Source organism: Rhizoctonia solani, chromosome 6 (assembly GCF_016906535.1).
Source record: "Rhizoctonia solani chromosome 6, complete sequence".
Lineage (NCBI taxonomy): Eukaryota > Fungi > Basidiomycota > Agaricomycetes > Cantharellales > Ceratobasidiaceae > Rhizoctonia > Rhizoctonia solani.
In genome coordinates, this window is record NC_057375.1 from 230,031 (window position 1) to 257,459 (window position 27,429).

The window sequence follows — 27,429 nt, forward strand, 5'->3', positions numbered from 1 at the left end:
GACCGGATATTGGATTTCTGCGTTGCGTGGACTCGGTGGCTGGGCCTGACAAGTTGTTAACGTGGCGGTCATTTAACTAAATTGGTGGGGCTTCAAATAGGCGATCGCCTATACATTCGTGCTCCCTCTCGGCGCTGCTACTAATCTGTTCGTAATTCATCCACACCGCCCCAAGTGTGATCGACACTGCCGCCGGCTCGTCACTCGTATTACCAATCTGGTGACTTCGGTGTCGTGCAGTTCACCGAACCAACGCCGCCAAACGCACCACTACATCCAGCCACTACCTGATAAATTTCTGAATCCTAGGCACGAAGATAAACCCAGCATCACGAGACACCGAGCCGTCATTTTCCAACCACGACGAGATGGAAACGAGTTACAAACCTCATTCGGTATGTTTTGGGTTCTCCAAGCTGTTTTTGTGCATTATACTTATGGATAGATAGTATAGTCGCGCAATCGCGTTACCGAGCTTACCTCCAGGGGTAAATTAGATTTAATTTCAACCGAGTGGCTCGTTGAGGATCGCTTTGTTATTAGGTCTCTTTGGCGCCTATTGGTGGACAAGCAGGTCTAAAGCAGTGGGTTTGGGGATTATCATCCACTCCGGTCCCGCACTATTCCCAGGAAGCTATTGAACTTTGTCAAAAGCGATGGGAAACAAAGTGGGGTTATTACAAGGAGACACAGCAGGAGGAGCACTCGCTTTCAACGTTGGGGAAACAGGCGTTGTTCGCACATGTCCAACATCTGGTAGGCTAAATTGTCTTCCTCTATACTGAGTGCCATCCTAATGTATTTGAGTGTGTAGGAAGAAGAGTTATCTAGGTTACAGTCTAGGTTCACTGAGATGGACACTTCCGAGGTGGGTTTCTTGCTAGCGGGGTTGCTTAGTGGCTATATGAAAAAACATGGGGTCAGGCGTCGGCAGAAATGGCGTGTGGAGTACAATTTTTGCTTTCGTTGATTGAAAGTCAAACACCTGCGCTTTTTAGACTTGTGAGTTTTTCTTCTCTCTCTTCATTTCGAGCTGACCCTTGAAACACACCATAGAAAGCGGCCGAGATGGATAGTGTATGTGCTCCTTTCTATTACTGGCTTGTGGTGTTCACTCCTGCGATGAACAGGTGGCTGAACCTCTGGAAGTATTAAAGAATGAAGTCAGTGGTTTTTTAAAAATTCTCTTGCCGGCCTCGTTCAATGGGCATTAATTCTAGGTCAAATTAATCGATCAAGTGTACCAGTTTGCTATCCAATCCCTAGATACCATCACAAGACTTCGTATGCAGCAAGTTCTCGAAATGCGTGCGGTAATTGCATTCCGTCTGTTGATCACCAGCTCGCTCTAATATATTATGGAATAGACGATGGATCCAGACCTAGAGTCGGCTCGTTCCATCTTAGTTCGCTCGGAGCTCGAAGACCAGAAAGGCGATTCGGCCTCGGATAGACGAGAGGCCTATATGCCGAGTGCATCAATTAGAGAGTCCCCAGGTCAGGATATGTCAGATCCCGCTCCAGGTCCTTCTCGAATCGCGGCCAACGAGCGAACAATACCCCCAAATGGTGTGGTGATGGACGAAAAAGGGATAATACAAAGAGGGCCGAATTGTTTCAGCTATCCACCGAATACTAATGGCGCAACCACTGTCACTCGTGGGTCAGACCGTCCACCGGTCCCAGCTCCACCTGTCACACAGGCTCTAAGTACTGCAGCGTCTCATCGGTACGTCGTGCACTCAACCAAACTGGGCCCGTCTCTAATTGAAAACGTTCATCGAACAGTGCCACTCTCCTCTCGCTCAGTGCCATCTCCTTTTTTGGCGCTGGCATGGCCTGGGCAACGGTATTCTCGGGTACTCGTGGAGATTTAGTCCTCATCTCATGGGCAGCCAGTTGCTTTATTGTCGCCACCGCAACTGCCGCATGCGGAACATCGCTGTTGGATGCGGATGGAACACTTGTCGAAAGGTTTATGGCCGTTCGCTGGACTGTTCGTGTCCTTTCTTTGTGTGCTACCATCCATGTGTTTGTGGGAATTATGTTGGTTAGCGCTGCTATACTTATTTTAGATCCGAACATGGATTCACCAGCAGGGGGAACAAATGGCCACCGGTTTAATGTTGTCGCCGAACGGGTGGCTGGAGGGTGTTCTCTGGTGATTTGTGGGATAGCGGTCTTGTTGACGTTCATTGTACAGCGGAGATATAGGCGTAGGACTTGGTTTTCGATATGATCTACCGTAGTCTATCATAAGTTTACAATTTATCCATTGTAGATTACTTAATTCTCTCGATAAGAACTTGGCTGTACCAGTGCATGATTATATATAACTTGTAACATCATTCGCCCCTTCCCCGTTGTGCAAAGTGCATCAGGACCTCCTCTACGAATCGAACGGATCGCTCGGATTTCGATACCTCAAGGCTGTCTGATATAGATCCTCCCCATGCATGCACACATGTGTCGAACCAGATGATAATCAAACAGTTTATTTTGTAAAGAAGTGCAGCTAATGACGTAAAACTGAGCTCGATATAAAGGCACTTTGACAGACTAAGAGAGGGATGATGAAAACCGTTTGCTTGAGTGCGGTGAATGTTTTACTCTTTTACACTAAGTACAAGAGATATCTCCGAGGAATAAAAGTCCTCGGAGTGCATATGAGAAAAGGAGATACGGAAGATACAGGAGAACAAGCGTATGGATATCTATGGGGATGTTTCGAATTAAGTGCATATGAGGGAATGTATGCGAGGTGTGTCCGCATGGTCGTAATTATGGCGCGACTATGCGTCACGTTCAATAACATGTATATAGGGAGCAATGCACTGGGAGGAGGGTCCCGTTCTTGAGGTGGTCCAGATGTGTCAAAGATGGAGGTTTTTGGGCACGTCTTGATAAATCCTGTGATTTCTCAAGATGTGACTCAGGTTCAACCTTTTGGCGCATCTGGTCGGTGGATCTTGATACGCACGTGAAGCAGATGTGAAATAGCGCTGGGCGCTTGTTGTCATACAATTTATTGTGAAATTATCCGTATTATTCATTGGACCATAAGTATGTTGTATATTGAGTGATTATATGTACATTGTCTCAGATCCATCCCCCTCATCGTGGAATCAGCATAATATTTAATATCAGCCCGGCTCTGGTGCTTGCGATGAAGCGACCGCTCCCGTTGACTGTGATCTTTGAAACCGTAGTGACAATGAGCGATGAATATTGAGGATTGGTGCGTACCGTTTTGCTCCCTTCTACGCCCCTATGGGCGATGGCTAGGCTTACGAGCCAACCCTTGTCAATTTTTGAGGTACCGGAGGGATTGATTTTACGCGGTTGGGGGTATAAAACAATCTGTATAAGTGTAGTCAACTCGAAATTGCTTTCAGCCAACGAAATGAATGCACACAACCCACCTGCTCCTCCAACGGCTAGTCGGGCAACCTCTAGTCCGCAGCAAAGCCCCCAAACTGCCCTGGCGAGTCAAACTACAAATGCCGCAATGACGGTGGGACTTATTCAATTGACTTTGCGTGTTGAAGGAATTGATGAACGCATTTGTTTCCACCAAAGCCACATAGACAACCTTCAAATCAATGGGGCAATAAGATTGGGAACCTGTAATAATAATAGTTAATTATCAGAACATACTCATTAGTTGCACATTTGGGGCCCCTTTGTCTTGTCATAAACACTCACCCAGTCTCAAGCCCTCTACTCTTGATTCTGGAGCTACTGGCGGTATTACAACCTGCCTTGCTAGCCATTTTTTCTGAGACCAATAACTTTGTTTGCGTAACTGGTGCTGGCGCCATGCTGAATATTTTGGCATCTTAAACCCCTCATGAGTCCGCGTGCACTTCACTTTGCAACAACATTTGCAAAATTTAGCATAATTGGCAGGCTAACAAAGAGCGCCAATAAGAGGTAGACTAGGAGCAATAAATTCATACCATTTCTCAGGTCAAAGGTATTCATGAATTGGCCATGTAACAAGTGTCATAAGGTCTTGTGGCAGTGGTTGGCAAGCTTAGGGGGGTATGATATTTTATTCTGTTTACATGGTCCACTACATCACATTTAAGGTCCATCTGCAAGTGTTCAAGATGTATGCAAGATGGCACGTGATGTCCAGATGTATCAAGATGTGCAATTGGATACATCTGGGGTGCATCTGATGGTATCCAAGATGGGGCTCTCCTCCCAGTGATGTAGAGAATACAATGGTCTTGATTGTTCTTGACAGACTGTTCATTGTGTACCCAAAAGTTACAGATAGTCCATCCCTGGGGTTTGGTTGCCCAGGAATCTGTACCCTACTGGAGGTAGGTATGCTTGGTTGGGGTGCAGATGTGAAAGTCCAGCCCCTGGTGGGGTCTGGATCCTTGTCTTCTTCTGGGGTTGGACTCTGGCTGGGGTTGGATTTTGACTAGAGGGTTGGATTTCTGCTGTCCTCCAGGGTTGGATCTCCACTCAAGGGTTGGACTTGGCCTGGGGGTTGGACTTTACTAAGGGGCTGGACTCCCACCTGGGGGTTGGACTCTTGCAATGTCCTGGGGTTGGACTTTTGACCTTTGGGGGGGGGCAGACTTTGCCAGGGGTCAGACCCTTGTTGTCTTTGGGGGGTCAGAATATTTCTGTAGGTTGGATTTTCCAAGGTTCAGGTATTTCAGTAGGTGTTGGCAGGGGTTGGGAACCCAGTTAGGAGCTGTCAGTCAGACTCTCTGACATAGAACAATTGCCTGTTGTATGTATTAATTACATAAGGCAAACAATTAGGACATACCTTGGTCCTATGAAAGTCCTGCATACACCAATTAGCCAATGACATATGTACTTGTGCAAGTACCTAGATAGCAAAATGATGTATACCCATTGCTCATCAAAAATAATCACTAGAACCATGTTGTCATGCCCTAGAGGCATGACCACCTTAGAATCCACTAAGTCAAAGAAATAGTGAATATATGCGCTATTTTCTTGAAGATTTATGGATATATGCATTTGTATGCTGTTTAGGCGCTGAGCGCTTATTATGTAATCCAATCACATGACTAAAGGTCATGTGATCACGTCTTTCTTATCTCTGGTCATGTGACCTTATCTTTGTTGTTATGTTTGTACATGTAATTACTCTTCCCCTTCTCTGTTGAATATATAAGGAGGGTTCTGAGAGCCTTAAGCCTCCAAACTCACCCTCTTATCCCCCTTCCTACATCTACCTACCCTAAGACATACACTTAGAGTATTGCCTGAGAGCATACCAGTCCCTGTCAAAGGTTCTTAGCCCTGCTGTCTTTGCAGTATAGTGCACTTTACTATATCAGGTCTTGTCCTATTCCTTTCCTGGCATTGCCTTTGAGCATTGTTAGGCCCTACTAGCTGATAAGTCCTATATTAGGCAATAGCTTGTTAGGATTACCCTTTGGTAGTTGTTGGCTCTGACACATGTCAGATTAAATAGATAGGTGGATTACATCACCTATCTATGAGCCTTGAAGTATGCATGGGGCTGTGGCTGTTATATTGGTGTTGAACTTGCTGCTGGCAGTCATGTAATTGTAATACTACATTTGTTTCAAATAGTATAGATAGGTATATACATTGGAAAATATCTAAATGTGCAAGCTCAGTGTTATGTATCACATAATATTTCATTCACAGCTCACCATCCACAATAATCTGCATATATCTGACTTTCTGATTTAAGTGACCATTTGTCTCTTATTTCCATTATTCCTGTCATTACTCTATGTAATGCTCATATTGACTGTATGTGTTACATGTTGTTCAATAGAGCTCCTTTTGCTTGTTTTAACACTGCCTGTCACATGCTCATACAATAAGATCTCATGGAGATATTAGCTTCACAGGATTCTATCTATGTGGCTCAAGTACCTTACTAATCATTATATTTATATCTTTACATCTAGCTCATCACATGACTAGCTCCAACTTGGGAAATGAACCTTATTCCTGGCTTAGTTGAGTCATACCTCTCATGAGATTACTAAGGTTTTCCTTATTTATTAATTTCTAGTGGCACTGCAAATCCTGCTTATGAGTCATTCTGCTTGCCACCAGAATGACTCACACTAATGACTCACTCTAAGTGCTCATTGGCTGCCAGGCATTTCTTGATAGACTGAGTCATGTATTTAGATGTTTCTATTTTTAACTAATTGCAGTTTGTTACACTCCCAAGTTTTATACCATTAGAATTTGTTATAACCTCCTTACCTATACCACTGGATTTGCCTGATTTTTCTGATATTTTTAGTATTTTTTCCGAACTTGATATCTATTGTTTTTCCATCACATGACCTTGGCGCTTATTATGCCAAGATGCTGCGCCAAGATGCCGTGCCAAGAGCGCTTAGGAGAAATCCACGCTTCTGCGCAGCCCACAGCATGCTTCTCTTTTCATATAGACTCTTCCTTTCTCATGTGCATTGACCATGTACATACTTCTCCCTTGTCTATAAAAACAGCAGGAAAATTGCTTGGAGACCCCAAGTTGATTTTACCTTGTCTCTTATTCACTAGAGAAGGTATCCAGCCAGCTAAGTAGCCAGCCCCTAACAGTCCTCAGAAGCCACTCACCCTTTACTTTACCTACCACACCTCCCAGGCCTAAGGCCCCCATTGTCAGTAGATAGTAGTAGGTTGCCTTATGCAATGTTAGTATAGCCTAGATAAGTAGATTACATAAGTCTTGCTTGTAGTAGTACGGCCATAAGCGCCTGCTCCCACTAGTGTGTACCCACCTTACAGTGGTGTACAACATTGTAAAATCAACTTCTTGTAGGCTTGATTGACAAACAAGAAGACTCCTAGTACTAGCACAAGGGAAAAAACCGTGATTGGGGCCACCTTGTGGGACATAATAATCAAAAGTCCCCCACCCCCACGTAGTACCAAATTGCTATAAGGCTAAAGAGTCCTATTGTCCGCATACCATGTGTTTTGCTGGAACACAGCAGTTAGCAACCTTAGTCAGCTGAAACACCCACTTGTAGAAAACCCGCTCATATCACAATTGCCAGATGTCCTAGACGTCCTTAGGGGCCGTCTAGGTAGCGGGCGCTTGTGGCCATATAGAACTGAGTAAAACCGCTTAAGGCGGTGGAGAGGCTACCTATAACAACTAACTAACCAAGTACAACAACCAAGGCCCTAGTGGCAATGGCAAGCTATGTATCTACAATGAGAGAGTTGCTTAAGGCAATAAGTACAGGTGGTGACTTAGTAGTTACTGGCCTAAGGCCTTGTACAAGTTAGAGATGCAACAAGAGGTAATCAACCTGGGTGTTACCATGGTTGGTTGGCCTCCTTATATATTCTACAGAGTAACTAATTACAAATACATCATATCCAATATGTGGTCCAATAAGAACCCCGCTCCGCAGTTGGCCTTACTCATGCATACATGTCACTGACATGTCATGATGACATCATGGGTGGAGGTGGCTACGTAGCTGATTAAGCGCAGGTAGGGGCGTGGCTTGGCGCTTAGCGTATGATATAAGCGCCAATGTCACGTGATTGAAAACATTGTCCGTTTGCCTTTGTTTAAATCCAAGAAAATGGGAATAAATTCCCTGGTATTGAGTGTGTCTACGACACCAGATCTGTTGATTTGTTGTAGGGACTATTCAATGCTAGGTGCTTGATGCAAAGGTTTAGCGCTCACACACTACACAAAAACTGCTCATAAGTCCTGTATCAGGCAACTCTCCCCACACCGTTTCAAACATTCCATCCACACGCTCTGGCGTCCCACACCCCTACTCCTGTCCTTCCAGTTGCTCCAGTTGCTGCTCTGTTCCACCCCATTCCCAACTGCCCACTCACAGCCCATCTCTCTCTTTGCAAAACCTGCCAAGAATGGAACCAGAGCCGTCCCTTGGCACTCTCCTCAAGGCTATCACAGCCCTCACAGCCACAGTTGGGTCCCTCCAGGACCAAATCAGAGCGCAAGGCCAACAGCTCAGTGAACTCAAGGAGACTGCCAACCTACTTGGCAATAAGGACCAAGGAGGAGCCCAAACCCAGCCTGGCCCATTGACTGGGCCTATCACCCCTCCTACCCAATCAGGAGGGGAAACCCACACTCCAGGAATGGTTAGGCCTGGACTCAAGGCCCCTTTCCACCCATCCAGGGGCACCGGCTTTGACTCAGAGGAGGAGGAAGAACCCAGGCAAGCCCTCAAAAAAGAGCCTTGCAACACGCCTAAACGGAGCCTCAGCTCCCTCACCCCCTTTGACTCAGGGTCCTCTGTAAAGCGGCCCAAAATGGAACTCCCCAACCCATACAAGGGGGACTCCAGGGGACGCAAGGCAACTCAGTGGCTGGATTGCATGCTGCTATGGGTCGCTGTTGTAGACACAATCAATGCCAGGGAATTTATTCCCATTTTCTCGAATTTAAACAAAAGCTGTTGGACTATATTTTTGATCACGTGACCTCGGCGCTTATATCACACACTAAGCGCCAAGCCACGTCCCCATCCGCGCTTAATTAGCATATGTAGCCACCTCCACCTATGACATCATCATGACACGTCAGTGACACGCATGCATGAGTAAGGCCAACTGCAGAGCAGGGTTCTTATTGGATTAAGTATTTGATATATTGTATTTGTAATTAGCTTTCTTGTAGAATATATAAGGAGGCCAACCAACCATGGTAACACCCAGGTTGATTACCTCTTGTCACATCTCCACATTGTACAAGGGCCTACTGCCCAGTAAAACCTACTTAGCCACACCATCCATGTTGCCTTAAGCAGCTTCTCTACTGTATTTACTTAGCTTGCCATTGCCCTTATGGCCCTGGTCTCTGTAGTATAGTTGGTTGTTGTTGTAGGTAGCTTGCTCACTGCCTTAAGCAGTACTTACTTAGAAACGTCCAGCTGCAAGCGCAACCCTCCTCAATGTCCTTACAGACATCTAGGACACTAGGTAATCAACCTTAAGTTGGTTGCAAACCATGCCACTAGCACACCCACCACTCAGCTCAACAACAAGAAGGCCCCTAGTACTAGCACAAGGGAAATCACCTGATTGGGCTTGCCTTTTGCTATCAATAATCAAACTAGTGTTGGCCCCAGGTAGTACCAAATTGCTATAAGGCTAACAGGTTCTAATTGTCCGCATACCCCAGGTTGCTGCACCCTCTACCTGCAACCTTAGACAGTTGATCCACCCGCTTGCAGAACACCTACTCCACATCACGCCCGCTCATGGCTGTTGATTGGTTGAAAGGACTGTCCAACACTAGGTTGGTTGAGACAAAGGTTTAGCATTTGAGTAGTAAAGCGCTCTATAAGTCCTGATATAGTGTTATAAACCCCTAACATATACCATTAGAATCGCCTGAATTTTCTATTATTTTTAGTATTTTTTACGGACTTGATATCTCATGTTTTTCGATCACGTGATCTCGGCGCTTATTATGCCGAGATGCCGCGCCGAGATGCCGTGCCAAGGGCGCTTAGGAGAAATCCATGCTTCTGCGCAGCCCGCAGCATGCTTCTCATTCATCTTCTGTACTTCTTTCTCTCACGCGCACAGACCATGTAGATAGTGCGCTTTGTCTATATATACAGCAGGAAAATTGCTTGGAGACACCAAGTCAATTTTACCTTGTCTCTTACTCATTAGAGAAGGTATCCAGCCAGCTAAGTAGCCGGCCCCTAAATAGTTCACAGACGCTCACCACCCCCTTTACCTACCACACCTCCCAGGCCTCAGGCCCCATTGTTGCCAGTAGTTAGAAGTAGAGTGCCTTAGGCGCTATTAGTATAGCCTTAGATAGTTGTCTTACATAAGCTAGTGTAGTAGTACAGCCTTAAGCGCCCGTCCCCATCAGCGTGTACCCACCTTACAGTGGTGTACAACATATAGGCACACTTGGCTGTTAGGCCACCATTTCCACCTCCCACTTGCCCACCATTACCTTGCGTACCCCCACTTGCTCATCCTCACGGGCCTCTTCCCACGCTGGCCGCTCCTACCCGTCACATCCCATGGCAACCTGTTCCCGGCCACCCTCTTGAACCTGCTCCCCTATTGATCAAGGGGACTTGGGACCCTTCCTTCCGTCAACCCCCACTGTCAAAATTGGGGAAGTCTCCCTTGAGCGCATCACCTGCCTACTCCTTGGCCTCCTTGGCCAAGTTGAACAACTCAAACAAGAGGTTGCAGAAATCAAGGAAGCAGGGGTCAAGACCTGCACCAATGTCAAAAATATCTCCCAAACTGTTGATGTTGTCAAGGATGGGCTTAGAAGCCTCCAATCACACAGGCCCAGAACCCCAGAAGATACCAAGCCCCCGGTTGTGGAAGCAATGCCACGCCCCTTATCAAAGGTTGACCCTATTGGATCAACTAGTTGGGTCTCCTTCTGGGACAAACCTTCTAAGGGCCCCCAAATCTTTGCCCAGCCAACTCCAGTCCAAGCAGTGCCCCTGCAAGTCCCATCTCCCATTGCATCTCCACGTCTCCAATCCCCAATTGGAGCCCCTGCCCCTCCACCTCCGGCTCCAGCAACCCACTACCCCACTCCAGTCAAGGTTGACCACCCTCATGCCCACACAGGCAAAATAGGGAGCAAAGCAAAACAGTGGTTGACTTGTATGCTGGCCTGGACCCGCCTCAACTTGCGGATGTTCCCAACCAATCAGGAGGTTCTATCCTTCCTCTTGATGAACATGAAGGATTCCGCTGGGGCCTGGGCCCACCCTCACTTAGACCAACTAGGCTCACACCAAGCCATCATACAAACAGTTGAGGGTTTTAAATTGGAGTTCTTGGCGGCATTTGGCAACCCTGACGCCACTAGGGCCGCCAAACGGAAGATCACTACGCTCACCCAATCCAGCACATGCGCGGATTATATTACAAAATTCAGGACCCTGGCAATGGAACTGGATTGGAACAACGCAGCCCTTAGAGGCCAGTTTGCCCAAGGCCTCCATTGGGAGGTCAGCTGACAAATTGCAACCTGCAAACACCGCCCCCAAACCCTCCTTGAGCTGCAGAATGCAGCACTTGTCATTGACAATGCTCTCCGCAAAGAGTGTGCTAGCCATCCACCAAAGGATAATAAGTCTAGCAGACCATCTAACCCCACAAGGGGGACAAGTACTGGCCAAGCCACTTCCGGTTCAAAAAAACTCTCCAACAATCCCAATTTTGTGTCAGAAGAAGAAAGGAATTGCTGCCGTGCCGCTGGCGCTTGTATCAAGTGCGGCAAAATGGGTCACAAGTTTGCAGAATGCCGCACGGGTTGGAAAGCCACCCCAATTGAGGATAAGGGGAAGGCAAAAGAAACCGCCAAAATTGGCAAAGAGTCTGGACCCAAATCAGGAAAAGACTAAGGGTACCTGCTGCCGCGCGCAAGGACCCCAAGGACTCTGGTTTGGCTTTGGAAATTTGTAATATATCAGTTAGTCACAATAGAATCACTGTTAAGAGTTGTGTAAATACAGGAGTAAGAAAGATTTACTATATACAAAATGTATATGAGAATTGTCCTAGACATCTGTAAGGACGTCAAGGGTGCGGGCGCTTGTGGCCGTGTGACTAATACAATAAACCGCTTAAGGCGGCAACGGGGTACCCTACAACAACAAACTAACTAACTACGGTGACCACGCGCTATAAGGCGGCGGCGAGCTACGTATGTACAGTGAGGACAACGCTTAAGGCGTGTATCTAAGTATCTTACTGGGCTGTAAGGCCCTCGTACAGTGTAGGATGCAACAAGAGGTAATCGACCTGGGTGTTACCATGGTTGGTTGGCCTCCTTATATATTACAGAGCTACCTAATTACAAATACAACTATATGCAATACCATATCAAATAAGAACCCCAATCTGCAGTCAGCCTTACTCATGCATACGTGTCACTGACATGTCATAGTGATGTCATCAGGTGGAGGTGGCTACGTATGCTGAGGTAAGCGTGGGTGGGGACGTGGCTTGGCGCTTAGCGTATGATATAAGCGCCGAAGTCACGTGATTGAAAATGTCGTCCGTTTGGGTTTGTTTAAATTCAAGAAAATGGGAATAAATTCCCTGGTATTGAGTGTGTCTACAACAGAATAACTAAGAACTGGTATTAAGAATCAGAATATATGCACAGAATATATGCACAATATAGGCTAGGTTATCAGGAATAACAACTCCTAACAAATAGTCTAGCAACTATGAAGTGCAGGTGGTTGGTTATGTATAGTACCTTAGACTAATGTTACTTAAGCCTAAGTGACCAAGGGTATGTATACTTAAGGTCTCTGGGATAGTACCTTAAGTAAGAGGGTTACCTGACTAATGTACAGGATTTATAGGATTTGCCTAATAAGTATAGGACTTATATATGCTTAAGTAAGACTTAAGACTTATGGGGTTTACCTAAAATATATCTAGGATTTATGAGATATTGTAGGTAAAGATATCTACAATATAGGGGTTATGGTGGATTGAAACACTATCACTCAATCACAACAATCCTTACAGTATTGTTGCACTATAATCAATGTTGAACTCAACAACTGTGACAGTCAAGGGGCACAGGGTTGCAGTAAGTACACTAATAGGTTACCCTGTGTCTGTTGGGACTGGCCTATGGTCTTAGTGCGCTGAATAACCTCCTATGCTATTTACAGTGAGTCAATCACTAAAGTAAATGCGCAGATAAGCTGTTAAAGGCTTGTGTGTATATGTCAATATATAAGAGTGGATAAATGGATGCATTAGAAGCGTCTTCACAGGGTCCTTTTATACCCTGAGAAGGCGCACAAACAAGTATATACATGATTGATACCAAGAGGGGGTACAGGGGGTATATGTGGCAACTGAAACACTTGAGGGAGCCAATACTTTGGTACATAGTAAACAAACAACAGATCCTAATATTTGCCTCAAGGCAATGTTTGCCCCAAGGCATTATTTACCTGTGTGGGTCCTTAGATGTCCCAAGGCTAAGTGTTTCATCCTTGGAGTAAACAGTCCCAAAGGTAGGATACCTCTGCATTGGGTACTTACAGTAAATGGGGCATAACTCAGCCAAATGTTGTCCGTTTTGGGAGTTTGACCCAGCGTTCTGGAGCGCACAAACATGCGCACCTAAGCGCAAGCGATTCGGCAGTGTGGGATGCCCGGGTGATGGAGAAAAGGCGCATTTAGTGCGTCGGCGCTTAAGGGCTGATTAAGCGCCGGAGCACTTGTCTATGCGACAGGGGGGACCCTGAATATTTCTGTGTGTAGCCACAAGATAGAATCTTGAATAATAAATACTACAAACAAGAGAAATATTACTTGTTACTGTTTATCTACTCAGCTGAATTTATATATATTTAAATGAGTGAGAAAACAGCATATATGCAAAAGGCATTGCATATTAAGGGTATTCCTGAGCTTTGTAGGTTTTGTAAAGGTTACTATTGGATAGAGGGACCTTGAAAACCTTAGTTCGCATCTTTATCTCATTTGTTTACTGTAAGATTACTAGTGTAATTAATAAAATAAGTACAGATTAAAGAAGAAATGCCATATCCATAACAATTAGTATGTTTTATGGACTTGATATCTTTTGTTTTCTAATCACGTGATCTTGGCGCTTATTATGCCAAGATGCCACACCAAGATGCTGTGCCAAGGGCGCTTAGGAGAGATCCATGCTTCTGTGCAGCCTGCAGCACAATTCTTATTTCACTTGTATACTTCTTTTCTCACGCACACAGACCATGTAGATAGCGCTCCTTTGTCTATATATACAGCAGGAAAATTGCTTGGAGACCCAAGTCAATTTTACCTTGTCTCTTACTCATTAGAGAAGGTATTCAGCCAGCTAAGTAGCCAGCCCTCAGTAGCATAACACGCTTACCCCACTTATCTTACCTACCACACCTCCCAGGCCTAAGGCCCCATTGTCAACAGTAGATAGCAGTAGGTTGCCTTATGCAACAGTAGTATAGCCTAGTTAAGTAGATTACATAAGTCTTGCTTGTAGTAGTGTGGCCACAAGCGCCTGCCTCCACCAGTGTGTACCCACCTTACAGTGGTGTACAACACAGTTCAACCCAACAGCAGTCACATTCCATCCTAGTCATATCTGTGCCTTCTGTTGAAGACACACGTGTACCAAGGGGATTTATTCTAATTTTCTCAATTTTAAATGAAGACAAATGGACTACATTTTCAATCATGTGACTTTGGTGCTTATGCCATACTCTAAGCAACAAGCCATGTCCCCATCCGCGCTTAATCAGCATGTGTAGCCACCTCCACCTATGATGTCATCATGACATGTCAGTGACACATATGCATGAGTAAGGCCAACTATGGAGCAGGGTTCTTATTGGATTAGGTATTGGATATAGTTGTATTTGTAATTAGATAGCTCACTCATTTAAATATACATAAATTCAGCTGAGTAGATGAACAGTAACAAGTAGTATTTCTCCTGTTTGTAGTATTTATTATTCAAGATTCTATCTTGTGGCTACACACAGAAATATTCAGGGTCCCCCTGTTGCTTAGGCAAGTGCTCTGGCACTTAATCAGCGCTTAAGTGCCAACACACTAAATGCACCTTTTCACCATTGCCCAGGCATCCCACACTGCCAAATTGCTTGCACTTAGGTGCGCCTGTTTGTGCGCTCCAGAAAGCTGGGTCAAACACCCAAGACAGACAACATTTGGCAGAGTTGTGCCCTGTTTACTGTAAGTACCCAATGCAATAGTATCATACCTTTGGGACTGTTTACTCCAAGGATGAAACACTTAGCCTTGGGACATCAAAGGATCCTGTTATAACCTCCTTACTTATACCATTGGAATCGCACGATTTTTCTATTATTTTTAGTATTTTTTACGGACTTGATATCTTTTGTTTTTCGATCACGTGATCTCGGCGCTTATTATGCCGAGATGCCGCGCCGAGATGCCGCGCCAAGGGCGCTTAGGAGAAATCCACGCTTCTGCGCAGCCCGCAGCAGGCTTCTCATTTGTCTTCTATACTTCTGTCTCTCACGCGCACAGACCATGTAAATAGTGTGCCTTGTCTATATAAACAGCAGGAAAATTGCTTGGAGACACCAAGTTGATTTTACCTTGTCTCTTACTCATTAGAGAAGGTATCCAGCCAGCTAAGTAGCCGGCCCTAAGTAGTTCACAGACGCTCACCACCCCTGTTGTACACCACTGTAAGGTGGGTACGCGCTGGTGAAGGCGGGCGCTTGTGGCCGTACTACTACACTAGCTGATGTAATCTAACTACCTAGGCTATCTACTGAACTAACTAAGTCGCTTAAGGCAACTACTAACTAACTACTGATAACGCGGGGGGGCCTTAGGCCTGGAGGTGTGGTGAGTAAGGTAAGGGGTGTTGCGTTAGCAGAACTACTGGGGGGCCGGCTACTTAGCTGGCTGATGCCTCCTCAATGGATATGAGACAAGGTAAAATCGACTTGGTGTCTCCAAGCAATTTCCCTGCTGTATATATAGACAAAGCACACTATCTACATGGTCTGTGCTTGTGGGAGAAAGAAGTAACTAAGACAAATGAGAAGCGTGCTGCGGGCTGCGCAGAAGCGTGGATTTCTCCTAAGCGCCCTTGGCACGGCATCTCGGCGCGGCATCTCGGCATAATAAGCGCCGAGATCACGTGATCGAAAAACAAAAGATATCCAGTCCGTAAAAAATACTACAAATATCAGAAAAATCGTGCGAGTCCAATGGTATATGTTAGGAGGTTATAACAACCCCCTTGACCTATCACACCTCCCAGGCCTCAGGCCCCTTTGCCGTCAGTAGTTAGAAGTAGAGTGCCTTAGGCGCTAGTAGTATAGCCTTAGATAGTTACCTTACATAAGCCAGTGTAGTAGTACAGCCTTAAGCGCCCGCTCCCATTAGCGTGTACCCACCTTACAGTGGTGTACGACATTGTAAAATTGACTTTCTGTAGGCTTTGATTGACAACAAGAGGACTCCCAGTACTAGCACAAGGGAAAAAACCGTGATTGGGGCTACTTTGTGGAGCATAATAATCAAAAGCTCCCCACCCCCACGTAGTACCAAATTGCTATAAGGCTGACAAGCTCTGATCGCCCGCATACCCCAAGTTTTGCCGGAACTCAGTACTCAGCGACCCTAGACCGCTGAAATACCCGCTTGCCAAAAACCCGCCCATATCACAACCGCCAGGTCTGTTGATTTGTTGTAGGGATAGTCCAACGCTAGGTACTAGATGCAAGGGTTTAGCGCCAGCCCAGTACAAAAAAACCGCTCATAAGTCCTGTCACAGGCACCCCACTCCCCCACGCCGTTTCAAACATTCCATCCACACGCTCTGGCGTCCCACACCCGTACTCCTGTCCTCCCAGCCGCTCCTCCCAACGTTCCGTGGCAACCCACTCCCAACCACCCTCTCGCGGCCCATCACCCCCTCCGCAACACTTGCCCGGAATGGAACCAGAGCTGACCACTGCCGCTCTCCTTGAGGCTATCCTCAACCTCACCAACCAAATCGGGTCCTTGCAGGCCCAAATATCATCACAAGGCCAACAGCTTGCAGAGCTCAAAGCCATATGCAAGGAAACCAACAACCTTGTTGGTGACAAAGATCAGGGCGGAGCCCAAACCAAGCCTGGCCCATCGACTGGGCCTGTCACCCCTCCTACCCACTCAGGGGGGGAAGCCCACACTCCAGGCACGGTTAGGCCTGGGCTCAAAGCCCCATTCTGCCCCTCAAGAGGAACGGGTTTTGACTCAGAGGACAAAGAACCAAGGCCTCCCAAAAAGGAGCCTCAAGGAACGCCTAGAAGGCACTTGGGATCTCTCACCCCCTTTGACGCAGGGTCCAGCGTGAAAAGACCCAAGATGGATCTCCCCAACCCCTATAAGGGTGACACCAGGGGACAAAAGGCCACTCAGTGGCTTGATCAAATGATGCTATGGGTAGCTCTCCATCGCAATCAGTTTGACGAGGAAGAGCAGATGGTTGTGTGGATTTTATATCACATGACAGATAAACCGCCAACTGGGCTCTCCCCATCATTGGGAATATCATCAAGGGCAAGGGTAACCCTCCTACCACCATCCAGGCCCTAACGGCCAAATTCAAGGAAGCCTTTGCCAATCCCGACGCCAAATGGGCCGCCGCCAGAAAAATTGCGGCTCTTTCCCAATCTACCACCACCTCCGAGTACGTCACAGAGTTCCGCAATCTCATGGCGGAGCTAGACTGGAACAAGGAGGCCTATATTGCGCAGTTCACGCAAGGCCTCCACTGGAAAGTGAAGGAATTGCTATCAACCAAAGATAGCGTTCCTGACAAACTCAAAGCAATTTTTGCAGCTTCCATAAAAATTGACAACATTTGCTGCAAAAATGAGGAGAACCGCCCAAAGAAGGCGCCCGCCAAGTCCCCGGTCACCGCGACCACCACCTCCACTAGCACCACTCAACGGGTCCGACTATCAGAGGACCCCAATTACGTTACCCCGGAGGAAAGAGACCGTTGCCGCGCATCTGGTCTCTGTGTCAAGTGCGGTCAAAAGGGGCATGGCATCAAACAGTGCCCTAATGGTTGGAAGGCAACTATCAAGGAAGTTGCCAAGGTAGCTGAGGAGGAATCGGGAAAAGAATGAAGTCAAGGACTGCTGCCAAGCCCCCAACCAAAAAAATGGACAATCTAGATAGTGTAGAATTTGTATCTCTTGCCCTAGATTCAAATAAAAAACCTCTATTATTCATCAATCTATATGTCCAAAAATTCCCGGCAGAACCCCTCAAAACCCTCATTGACTCCGGAGCCACATTGAATTTCATTTCCCCCTTGATTGTGGAAAAATATAAAATACCAAAAACCCAACTCAAAAACCCACAAGTTGTGAGAATGTTAGATGGTACAATTTCACAGACTGGTTGCATATGGCACCAGGTTCAACTCGCGGTCTTGGCCAATGGCCACCCCCACACTATCCCTTTCCTTGTTTGCCCCATAGGCAACACACCGGCTATTCTAGGCATGACATGGTTAACGGCAGAAGCTCCTTTGATTGATTGGCAACAGGGACTAGTCACCTTCCCTGAACAAGTTCAAATTGCCTCTGAAGAAGAAGCGGACTCAGACCCTTTAGCAGACCTCCCCCCTCAGTACCATGAGTTTGCTAAAGTCTTTGGCAAAGAAGAATTTAAGGTCCTCCCTCCACATAGGGAGTATGACATCTCTATAGACCTTGTCCCAGACGCCAAACTGACCCCTGGCCCCATATACGGCATGATGGATGCGGAATCTAAGGCGTTGAAACAACACATCAACAAGGAATTGGCAACGGGCAAGATTTGCCCCAGCACCTCATCCGCCGGCGCTCCCGTCATGTTTGTAAAGAAGGCAGATGGCTCACTAAGATTGGTAGTCAACTACAGGAAGCTAAATGACGTCACGCACAAGAACGTTTATCTGCTCCCTAGGCAGGACAACCTCATGGCTAAACTCAGACACGCCAAAGTATTCACCAAATTGGACTTACGCTGGGGATACAATAATGTTTGGATCAAGGAAGGCAATGAATGGAAGACGGCCTTCAGAACCAAATATGGCCTATTCAAATACTTAGTCATGCCATTTGGTCTCACAAACGCCCCTGTTGCTTTCCAACATTTCATGAATGACCTATTCAGGGACCTCATCAATGTCACCGTGGTTATTTACTTGGACGACATACTGATCTTCTCAGAAGACCCCAAGGACCACCCAACCCATGTAAGGGAAGTCCTGCCACGGCTACTAAGGAATCAACTGTTCTGTAAACTCTCCAAGTGTCATTTTCACGTCACCACAGTAGACTATTTGGGCATTGTCATATCCCCCGCTGGCTTCTCCATGGACCAGAAGAAGATTGAAGCAGTCACATCTTGGCCACAGCCCAGAACGGTCAAACAGGTCCAGGCTTTCTTAGGGTTTGTCAACTACCTCCGCCGGTTCATCCCCAATTTCAGCTTGGTAGCACGCCCCCTCCACAGTCTCACAAGGAAGGAATCCCCATGGTCTTGGGGGAACCAGGAAGAAGAGGCGTTTCAGGAATTAAAAACCCTAGTCACCAGGTCCCTGGTCCTAATACACTCCAACCCAGCACTGCCTTATTATTTAGAGACAGATGCATTGGGAGTCGCCATGGGAGCTATTCTAAGTCAAAGAGGATCAGATAACCGGTTGCACCCCATTGCCTATATGTCAAAATCCTTCTCAGGTGCCAAAGCCAACTACAACACCCATGACAAAGAGCTTCTGGCAATTATAAAAGCATTAGAAGAGTGGCGGATTTTCCTAGAAGCAACGGACAGACCAATCCAGGTTTTTACAGATCATAGAAACCTGGAATATTGGATGCAGGCACGGACATTTAACAGAAGGCACGCGCGCTGGCGGATCTTCCTGAGCGACTTCAACTTTGAGATACACTATTGCCCAGGAAAACAGTCAGGAAAACCAGACGCCCTGTCCAGAAGGTTGGACTACACGGACAGCCCTCAGGAACCAGAAATCATGCTCCCAGCAGAGGTCTTTGCCAACACGTCAGAAGCAGAACTTGAAATTGTCACAGAAATCCAAGGAAAACTGAAGGAAGACCCCTCCCTGGAACCTATCATCCGTTTCCTGTCAGAAGACGCAGATAACGCACCCCCGTCCATCCGCAAGGTGTATAGGGATTATGATTGGGAGGAAGACCTACTATGGTACCGAGGGAAGCTAGTGGTCCCAGACTCAGAAATCCTGAAAGAACAATTGCTCAGAGAATTCCATGATTCACCCCTAGCAGGGCATCCTGGACAACAAAGAACCCTGGAGCTCCTGAGTTGCAACTACTGGTGGCCAGGAATGAAGTCATCCGCCAAGGAATGGGTGGAATGTTGTCCTACCTGCCAAGCCAATTGTTGCGCCCATGCCCCTGTCATTGCCCTGAAGCCCTTAGAAGTTCCCCCCTTCCCGTTCCACACAATATCCTATGACTTCATTACAGGATTTCCCAAATCTAGCGGGCACAACGCAATCCTGGTGGTAATTGACTCCTTTTCCAAATTTGGCCATTTTATACCAACCACAAAGAAGATTACCGCCAAGGGCCTAGCAGACCTGTTCACTACCCACGTGTGGAAACTTCATGGGTTACCAGTCAAAACCATATTGGACCAAGGAACCACATTCACAGGAAAGTTCCTCAAAGCCCTTTACCAACAATTGGGAATCAAGCCCTCCTTCTCATCGGCTTATCACCCGGAATCAGATGGTCAAACAGAACAAGTTAACCAATTCATCAAGTTTTACCTCAGATCATACGTAGCCGCCAATCACTCAGACTGGGCTACTTGGCTCCCCTTGGCAGAATATGCATACAATAATGCCAAACATGCCGCCACCGGGAAAACCCCCTTTGAACTGGTTTATGGAAGAAACCCGGTAATGAACCCGTCAAACGTCCCAGCCAATGTACTGGAGGCAGACGCCGTAGCAGATACCCTAGCCCGGGAATGGAAGGAGGCAGAAGCAGCCCTGAGAATGAGCAAGGAATGGATGAGCAGGAGTCAAGGAATTGTGCCAGAATATTCAATAGGCAAAAGGGTTTGGCTAGATGGGAGGAATGTTGAACTTAGGACCAATTCAAACAAGCTAGACCCCAAGCGACTTGGCCCCTTCAAAGTCATTGAAAAAATCTCTAGCCACGCCTACCGCCTAGAATTACCGGAATCCCTGAAGATCCATAACATGTTCTGTGTGGGATTATTATCTAAGAGCCACAAATCCCCAAGTCAGCATTTTCCAGAAAGACCCCCTCCTGAAACAATAGAAGGGGAAGAAGAATATGAGGTTGAACAAATCATTGACTCTAAGCAACAAAAGGGAAAATGGTTTTACTTGATTAAATGGAAAGGGTACGGACCAGAGGACAATTCATGGGAACCTGAAGAACTGCTGGATCACAGCCAAGAAGAGATCAAGCGCTTCAACCAAGCTAGACTCAGAAAGGCTTGTGACGCCGCCAAGAGCCTTTAAGGGGGGGCAATGTTATAACCTCCTTACTTATACCATTGGAATTGCACGATTTTTCTATTATTTTTAGTATTTTTTACGGACTTGATATCTTTTGTTTTTCGATCACGTGATCTCGGCGCTTATTATGCCGAGATGCCGCGCCGAGATGCCGTGCCAAGGGCGCTTAGGAGAAATCCACGCTTCTGCGCAGCCCGCAGCAGGCTTCTCATTTGTCTTCTATACTTCTGTCTCTCACGCGCACAGACCATGTAAATAGTGTGCCTTGTCTATATAAACAGCAGGAAAATTGCTTGGAGACACCAAGTTGATTTTACCTTGTCTCTTACTCATTAGAGAAGGTATCCAGCCAGCTAAGTAGCCGGCCCTAAGTAGTTCACAGACGCTCACCACCCCCTTGACCTATCACACCTCCCAGGCCTCAGGCCCCTTTGCCGTCAGTAGTTAGAAGTAGAGTGCCTTAGGCGCTAGTAGTATAGCCTTAGATAGTTACCTTACATAAGCCAGTGTAGTAGTACAGCCTTAAGCGCCCGCTCCCATTAGCGTGTACCCACCTTACAGTGGTGTACAACAGATCCACACAGGGAAATACTGCCTTGGGGCAAACATTGCCTTGGGGCAAATATTAGGATCTGTGTTGTAGACACATTTGATACCACGGAATTTTTTCCAATTTTCTCAATTTTAAACAAAGACAAATGGACTACATTTTCAATCACGTGACTTCAGCGCTTATATCATACGCTAAGCGCCAAGGCACGTCCCCTCCCACACTTACCTCAGCATACGTAGCCACCTCCACTTGATGACATCACTATGACACGTCAGTGACACGTATGCATGAGTAAGACCAACTGCAGAACAGGGTTCTTATTGGATTAGGTTTTTGATATAATGTATTTGTAAATAGCTTGCTTGTAGAATATATAAGGCGGCCAACCAACCATGGTAACACCCAGGTCAATTACCTCTTGTTGCATCCCCTATACTGTACAAGGCCTTAGGCCAGTAACTACTAAGTCCCCCACCTGTACTTGTTGCCTTAAGCAACTTCCTTGTTGTAGTTACATAGCTTGCCATTGCCCAAAAAGCCTTGGTTGTTGTACTTAGATAGTTAGTTGTTGTAGGTAGCATTGTCACCGCCTTAAGTGGGTTGACTTAGTTCCATACAGCCACAAGCGCCTGCTGCCTTGACGCCCCTTGCGGACGTCTAGGACACTAGGTAATTGACCTTAAGTTGGTTGCAAACTGTGCCCACTAGCACACCTACTCAGTCAACAACAAGAAGACCCCCTGTACTAGCACAAGGGAAATTGAGTGATCAGGATTGCCTTTTGCTGTCAATAATCAAACCAGCGTTGTCCCCACTCAGTACCAAATTGCTATAAGGCAGACAGGTTCTGATTGTCTGCATACCACCAGTTGCCGCACCCTTTGTTAGCAACCCTAGACAGCCAATCCACCTGCTTGCAGAAGCACTGCCCCGTATCACGCCGTCCACAGCAGCTGATCAGGATAAGAACTGTCCAACGCTAGGCCAGTTGAGGCAAGGGTTTAGCATATACACACAATAAAGCACTCATAAGTCCTGCCACAGGCACATACCAGCCCCCCCATCCTCCACCATTCTCTCTTGCACTCCCACGTGCTCTTCTTTGCAGGCTTCTTCACATGCTGGCTGCTCCTACCCCCAACCTACCATGGCAACCTGTTCCAGGACAGCCTCTCAAGCCCAATCCCCCTTTGATCAGGGATACATGGAACCCCACCTTCCAACAACCACCTCTGTCAAACTTGGCAAGGTATCCCTTGAGTGTGTCACACGCCTCCTCCTTGGCCTCCTTGGCCACGTCAAATGGCTCAAAAGGGAAATTGCCAAAATCAAGGAAGCAGGGGTTGAAACCCAAACCAATGTCAAGAACATATCTCAAACCGTTGATGTTGTCAAGGATGGGCTTAGAAGCCTCCAACTCCAAGGACCCTGCACACCAGAAGGGCCCCAGCCAAAAACCGTGGAAGAAACACCATGCCCCATACCAAAGACCAAGCCTGTTGGATTAGTTAGTGTCATAAACAGAGGAAAATAGAACTAGCCGGAATTGAACCAGCTTGACCACTAAGCCATAGAGCCCTATTATTCCTCTGCTGACAACCCATGATTACACCTGCTACCCCCCAAATTTGGGCTTGGGCCAGCATGCAACCACTTGTACTGGTCATGTGACCGTGTCCAGGACAGTTAGTAGGCCGCCCTTCTGGACCAAACAGCTGCAGGCCCCTGTCCCCATCACCCAGCCAACCCTAAGAAGAACTGTGCCCCTGCAAGTCCTGTCTCCCCCTCCATCTCCGCGTCTCCAATCCCCAATTGGAGCCCCTGCCTCTTACCCACCAGCTCCAGCAGCCCACTACCCCGCTTTGGTCAAGGTTGACCACCCCAATGCCTACACAGGCAAAACAGGGAGTGAAGCCAAGCAATGGTTAACCCAGATGATGGCCTGGACCTGCCTAAATTTGCGGATGTTCCCAACCAATCAGGAGGTACTATCCTTCCTCCTGATGAACATGAAGGATTCCGCTGGGGCCTGGGCCCATCCACACCTTGACCAGCTTGGATCACACTGAGCTATCATCCAGACCGTTGAGGGTTTCAAACTGGAGTTCTTGGCAGCCTTTGGCAACCCTGATGCCACAAGGGCCACCAAGCAGAAAATTACCACCCTCACCCAGTCCAGCACATGTGCGGACTACATTACAAAGTTCAGGACCTTAGCCATGGAACTGGGCTGGAACAATGCGGCCCTTAGAGGCCAGTTTGCCCAAGGCCTCCACTGGGAGGTCAGCCGCCAAATTGCCACCCACAAGCAACACCCCCAAACCCTCCTCAAGCTGCAGAATGCAGCACTTGTCATTGATAATGCTCTTTGCAAAGAGCACGCTAGCCACCCACCAAGGGACAATAAGTCTAGCAAACAAACCAACCCCATAAGGGGGACAAGTACCAGCCAAACTACTGCCGGATCAAGGAAACTCTCCAACAACCCCAACTTTGTGTTGGAAGAGGAAAGGAATTGCCTCTGCACCGCAGGCGCCTGCATCAAATGCGGCAAAATGGGCCACAAGTTTGCAGAATGCCGCACGGGCTGGAAAGCTACCCCTATTGAGGACAAGGGGAAAGCTAGGGAAACCGCCAAAGTTGGCAAAGACTCCAAGTACCAATTGGGAAAAGAGTGAGGGTACCTGCTGCTGCGCGCAAGGACCCTAAGGACTCTGGTTTAATGTTAGAAATATGTAATATATCCGTATCAAAAAATGCACCCCTCTTCACCATTTCTATACAACCAGAGAAGAAAGCGGAAAAACTAGAAGTCCTGATTGACTAAGGCGCCACATCATTGTTCCTTCACCCCTGCACTGCTGAGACACTATGTCTACCACTCATAGATCTCCCTCAACCCTGCACCATTACTATGCTTGATGGGCTGAGCCCCCAGGCCGGAAAAATCTGGAAGAAGGCACAACTAACCTTCCTACTTGATGGCAAGCGTATGACAGAAACCTTCCTAATCTGTAATACTGGGTCCCATGCTGCCATCTTAGGAATCAAATGGTTGGAACACCATAACCCGGAAATTGACTGGAATTCACAAACTCTCTCCTTTCCCCATGCACCACCAGAGCACATGGCCATTGCTGAAGAAGAGGAAGCCAACAAGAACCCCCTAGAAGGAGTACCCTCAAAGTACCACCAATACGCCAAGGTATTTGGAGAAGAAGAATTCAACAAGCTTCCTCCCCATTGGCATTACAACATTGGGATAGAACTCACAGAAGAAGGCCCCCTCAACCTGCCCCTATACAATATGACCAACGCCAAATCTGCCACACTCAAGGATTGGCTCAGGGACAAGCTTAAAGCAGGGAAGATCCGCCCTAGCAAGTCTTCTATCAGCTCACCAGTGATGTTTGTTCCAAAGAAGGATGGTTCCCGCTGCTTGGTAGTGGACTACCGTTGCCTCAACAATTGGACAAAGAAAAATGTTTACCCACTACCCCGTCCCAATGATCTCATGGCCCAGCTCCGTGGGGCCAAGGTCTTTACCAAGTTAGATCTAAGATGGGGCTACAATAATGTCCAAGTTAAGGAAGGCAACAAGTGGAAAACCGCTTTCTGTACCAAATACGGCCTCTATGAATCACTAGTCATGACATTTGGTTTGACCAATGCCCCCGCCTCTTTTCAACACTTCATGAACAACCTGTTCAAGGATCTATTGGATGTATGCATCATCATTTACCTTGACAACATCCTGATCTACTCCAAAGATGACGCATCCCACACACAACACGTCCATGAAGTTCTATGGCAATTAATGGAAAATCAGCTATTTTGCAAGGCCTCAAAGTGTACCTTCCATGTAACATCCGTGGAATACCTTGGTATAATTGTCTTGGATAAGGGATTCAGCTTGGATAAGCTCAAAATCCAAGCAGTTCAGGAATGGCCCACACCCACAAAGGTCAAAGAAGTCCAGTTGTTCCTAGGTTTTGCCAACTTCCTATGTCAGTTTGTTGCCAACTTTAGCCACATGGCCAGGCCCTTACACAACCTGGTCAAAAAGGACACTCTGTGGAAATGGGACACTAAGGAACAGGAGGCTTTCCAAAGGCTAAAGGAAGCCATAACCAACGCCCCAGTATTCCGCCACGCCAACCTTGCAAAGCCTTACTTCCTGGAAATTGATGCATCTGGTGCAGCTCTGGGTTCCATCCTTAGTCAACAACAGGAAGACAGGTGCCTACATCCACTTGGTTTCCTATCCAAATCATTCAAAGGAGCCAAGCAGAACTATGACACACACAATAAGGAGCTTCTAGCAATCATCTGCTCCTTTGAGTATTGGCACATATTCTTGGAAGGAACAGAACACCCAATCACTGTTTTCACAGACCACCGCAATCTAGAATATTGGAAGGAATCCCGCACATTCAATCAACAACACGCACAATGGCACCTACTCTTGGCTGGTTACAACTTTCAAATTGTCTACAGATTGGGAAAGCAATCCAGAAAACCCAATGCCCTGTCATGCCAACCCAATCATGCCAATATCCCACCTACCAACCAAACCATGCTCCCCAACCCTGTCTTTGCAAACGTGGCACTAGTACTACCGGAAAGGGAACTGCAGCGCCAGATCAAATCATTGCTTGATCAGGATGAGTCCCTGGAGGAAATCCTTCAATTCCTACAAAACAAGTCCAAGGCACCTCCCTCCATCAAACACGCTTTCAAGGATTACAAAATGGAGGCAGGTCTTCTCTTCTACCAAGGATGCATTGTAGTTCCAGATGTAGGGACCTTAAGGATAGATCTGCTACGCATCTTCCATGATAGTCCCCTAGCCGGTCACCCTGGAAGACAACAAACCCTGGAATTGGTCTCTAGGAATTACTACTGGCCAGGCATCCATGCAGATATGTACTGGCATGTTGACTCCTGTGAAACTTGCCAGAGAATCTGGAAGCCAAAATACACATCCATTCCCCTGCAACCACTAGAACTCCTGTCACAACCTTGGCAACATGTATCATATGACATGATTGTAGACTTACCCAAGGATGGAAGTAACAACTCAATCCTGGTGATCATTGACAGCTTTACAAAGTACGGGATATTTGTGAAATGCTCCAAAAAACTCAAAGCACCCAAGTTGGCAGAACTATTCCTGGAGAATGTGTGGAAACACCATGGCATGCTGGAAAAGACCATATCTGACAGAGGAAGGGTCTTTAACAACAAATTCTTATGGGCCCTGTACAAACGCCTTGGCATTGACCCTCACTTCTCCTCAGCATACCACCCTGTCGTACACCACTGTAAGGTGGGTACTTGCTAGTGAGGGCGGGCGCTTAAGGCCGTACTACTACAAGCACACGTATGTATCTGACTAATCTAAGGCTATACTACTAGCGCTTAAGGCGCTCTACTGCTAACTACTGCTGACGAAGGGGCCGGAGGCCTGGGAGGTGTGGTAGGTAAGGTTAAGGGGTGATGTCAGCTGAACTTCTGGGGGCCGGCTACTTAGCTGGCTGGAGCCTCCTCAATGGATATGAGACGAGGTAAAATCAACTTGGGGTCTCCAAGCGACTTTCCTCTTGTATTTATACACAAGGGGACTATCTACAGGTGGTCAAAGCTCGTGAGAAGGGAATCACAGATATGAAAAAGGAAGCGTGCTGCGGGCTGCGCAGAAGCGTGGATTTCTCCCAAGCGCCCTTGGCACGGCATCTCGGCGCGGCATCTCGGCGTAATAAGCGCCGAGATCACGTGATTGAAAAACAAAAGATATAAGGTCCGT

The 27,429-nt window shown here is 47.0% G+C and overlaps 5 protein-coding genes across 5 annotated transcripts; all 5 read left to right on the forward strand.

Annotated features, from left to right (window-relative positions):
- Window positions 1-368: 368 nt before the first annotated feature.
- RhiXN_05545 (uncharacterized protein) lies at window positions 369-2,249 on the forward strand (the record flags this gene model as incomplete). The annotated part of the gene is made up of 11 exons (XM_043325361.1): window positions 369-395; window positions 450-488; window positions 544-756; window positions 815-868; window positions 925-1,002; window positions 1,057-1,077; window positions 1,131-1,163; window positions 1,221-1,313; window positions 1,368-1,729; window positions 1,789-2,151; window positions 2,204-2,249. The coding sequence occupies 11 exons, from the start codon at window positions 369-371 to the stop codon at window positions 2,247-2,249; spliced, it is 1,329 nt and encodes a 442-aa protein (XP_043180793.1).
- Window positions 2,250-7,893: 5,644 nt separating this feature from the next.
- Window positions 7,894-11,390, forward strand: RhiXN_05546 (Retrotransposon-derived protein PEG10; the record flags this gene model as incomplete). The annotated part of the gene is made up of 3 exons (XM_043325362.1): window positions 7,894-8,446; window positions 10,090-10,994; window positions 11,052-11,390. The coding sequence occupies 3 exons, from the start codon at window positions 7,894-7,896 to the stop codon at window positions 11,388-11,390; spliced, it is 1,797 nt and encodes a 598-aa protein (XP_043180794.1).
- A 5,092-nt stretch (window positions 11,391-16,482) lies between these two features.
- On the forward strand, window positions 16,483-21,073 carry RhiXN_05547 (Retrotransposable element Tf2 protein; the record flags this gene model as incomplete). The annotated part of the gene is made up of 3 exons (XM_043325363.1): window positions 16,483-17,019; window positions 17,091-17,636; window positions 17,687-21,073. 3 exons carry the CDS (start codon window positions 16,483-16,485, stop codon window positions 21,071-21,073), a joined length of 4,470 nt encoding a protein of 1,489 aa, XP_043180795.1.
- A 1,697-nt stretch (window positions 21,074-22,770) lies between these two features.
- On the forward strand, window positions 22,771-24,301 carry RhiXN_05548 (Retrotransposon-derived protein PEG10; the record flags this gene model as incomplete). The annotated part of the gene is made up of 3 exons (XM_043325364.1): window positions 22,771-23,130; window positions 23,198-23,608; window positions 23,705-24,301. 3 exons carry the CDS (start codon window positions 22,771-22,773, stop codon window positions 24,299-24,301), a joined length of 1,368 nt encoding a protein of 455 aa, XP_043180796.1.
- Window positions 24,302-24,537: 236 nt separating this feature from the next.
- On the forward strand, window positions 24,538-26,967 carry RhiXN_05549 (Retrotransposable element Tf2 protein; the record flags this gene model as incomplete). The annotated part of the gene is made up of 1 exon (XM_043325365.1): window positions 24,538-26,967. The coding sequence occupies one exon, from the start codon at window positions 24,538-24,540 to the stop codon at window positions 26,965-26,967; it is 2,430 nt and encodes an 809-aa protein (XP_043180797.1).
- Between the last annotated feature and the right edge of the window lie 462 nt (window positions 26,968-27,429).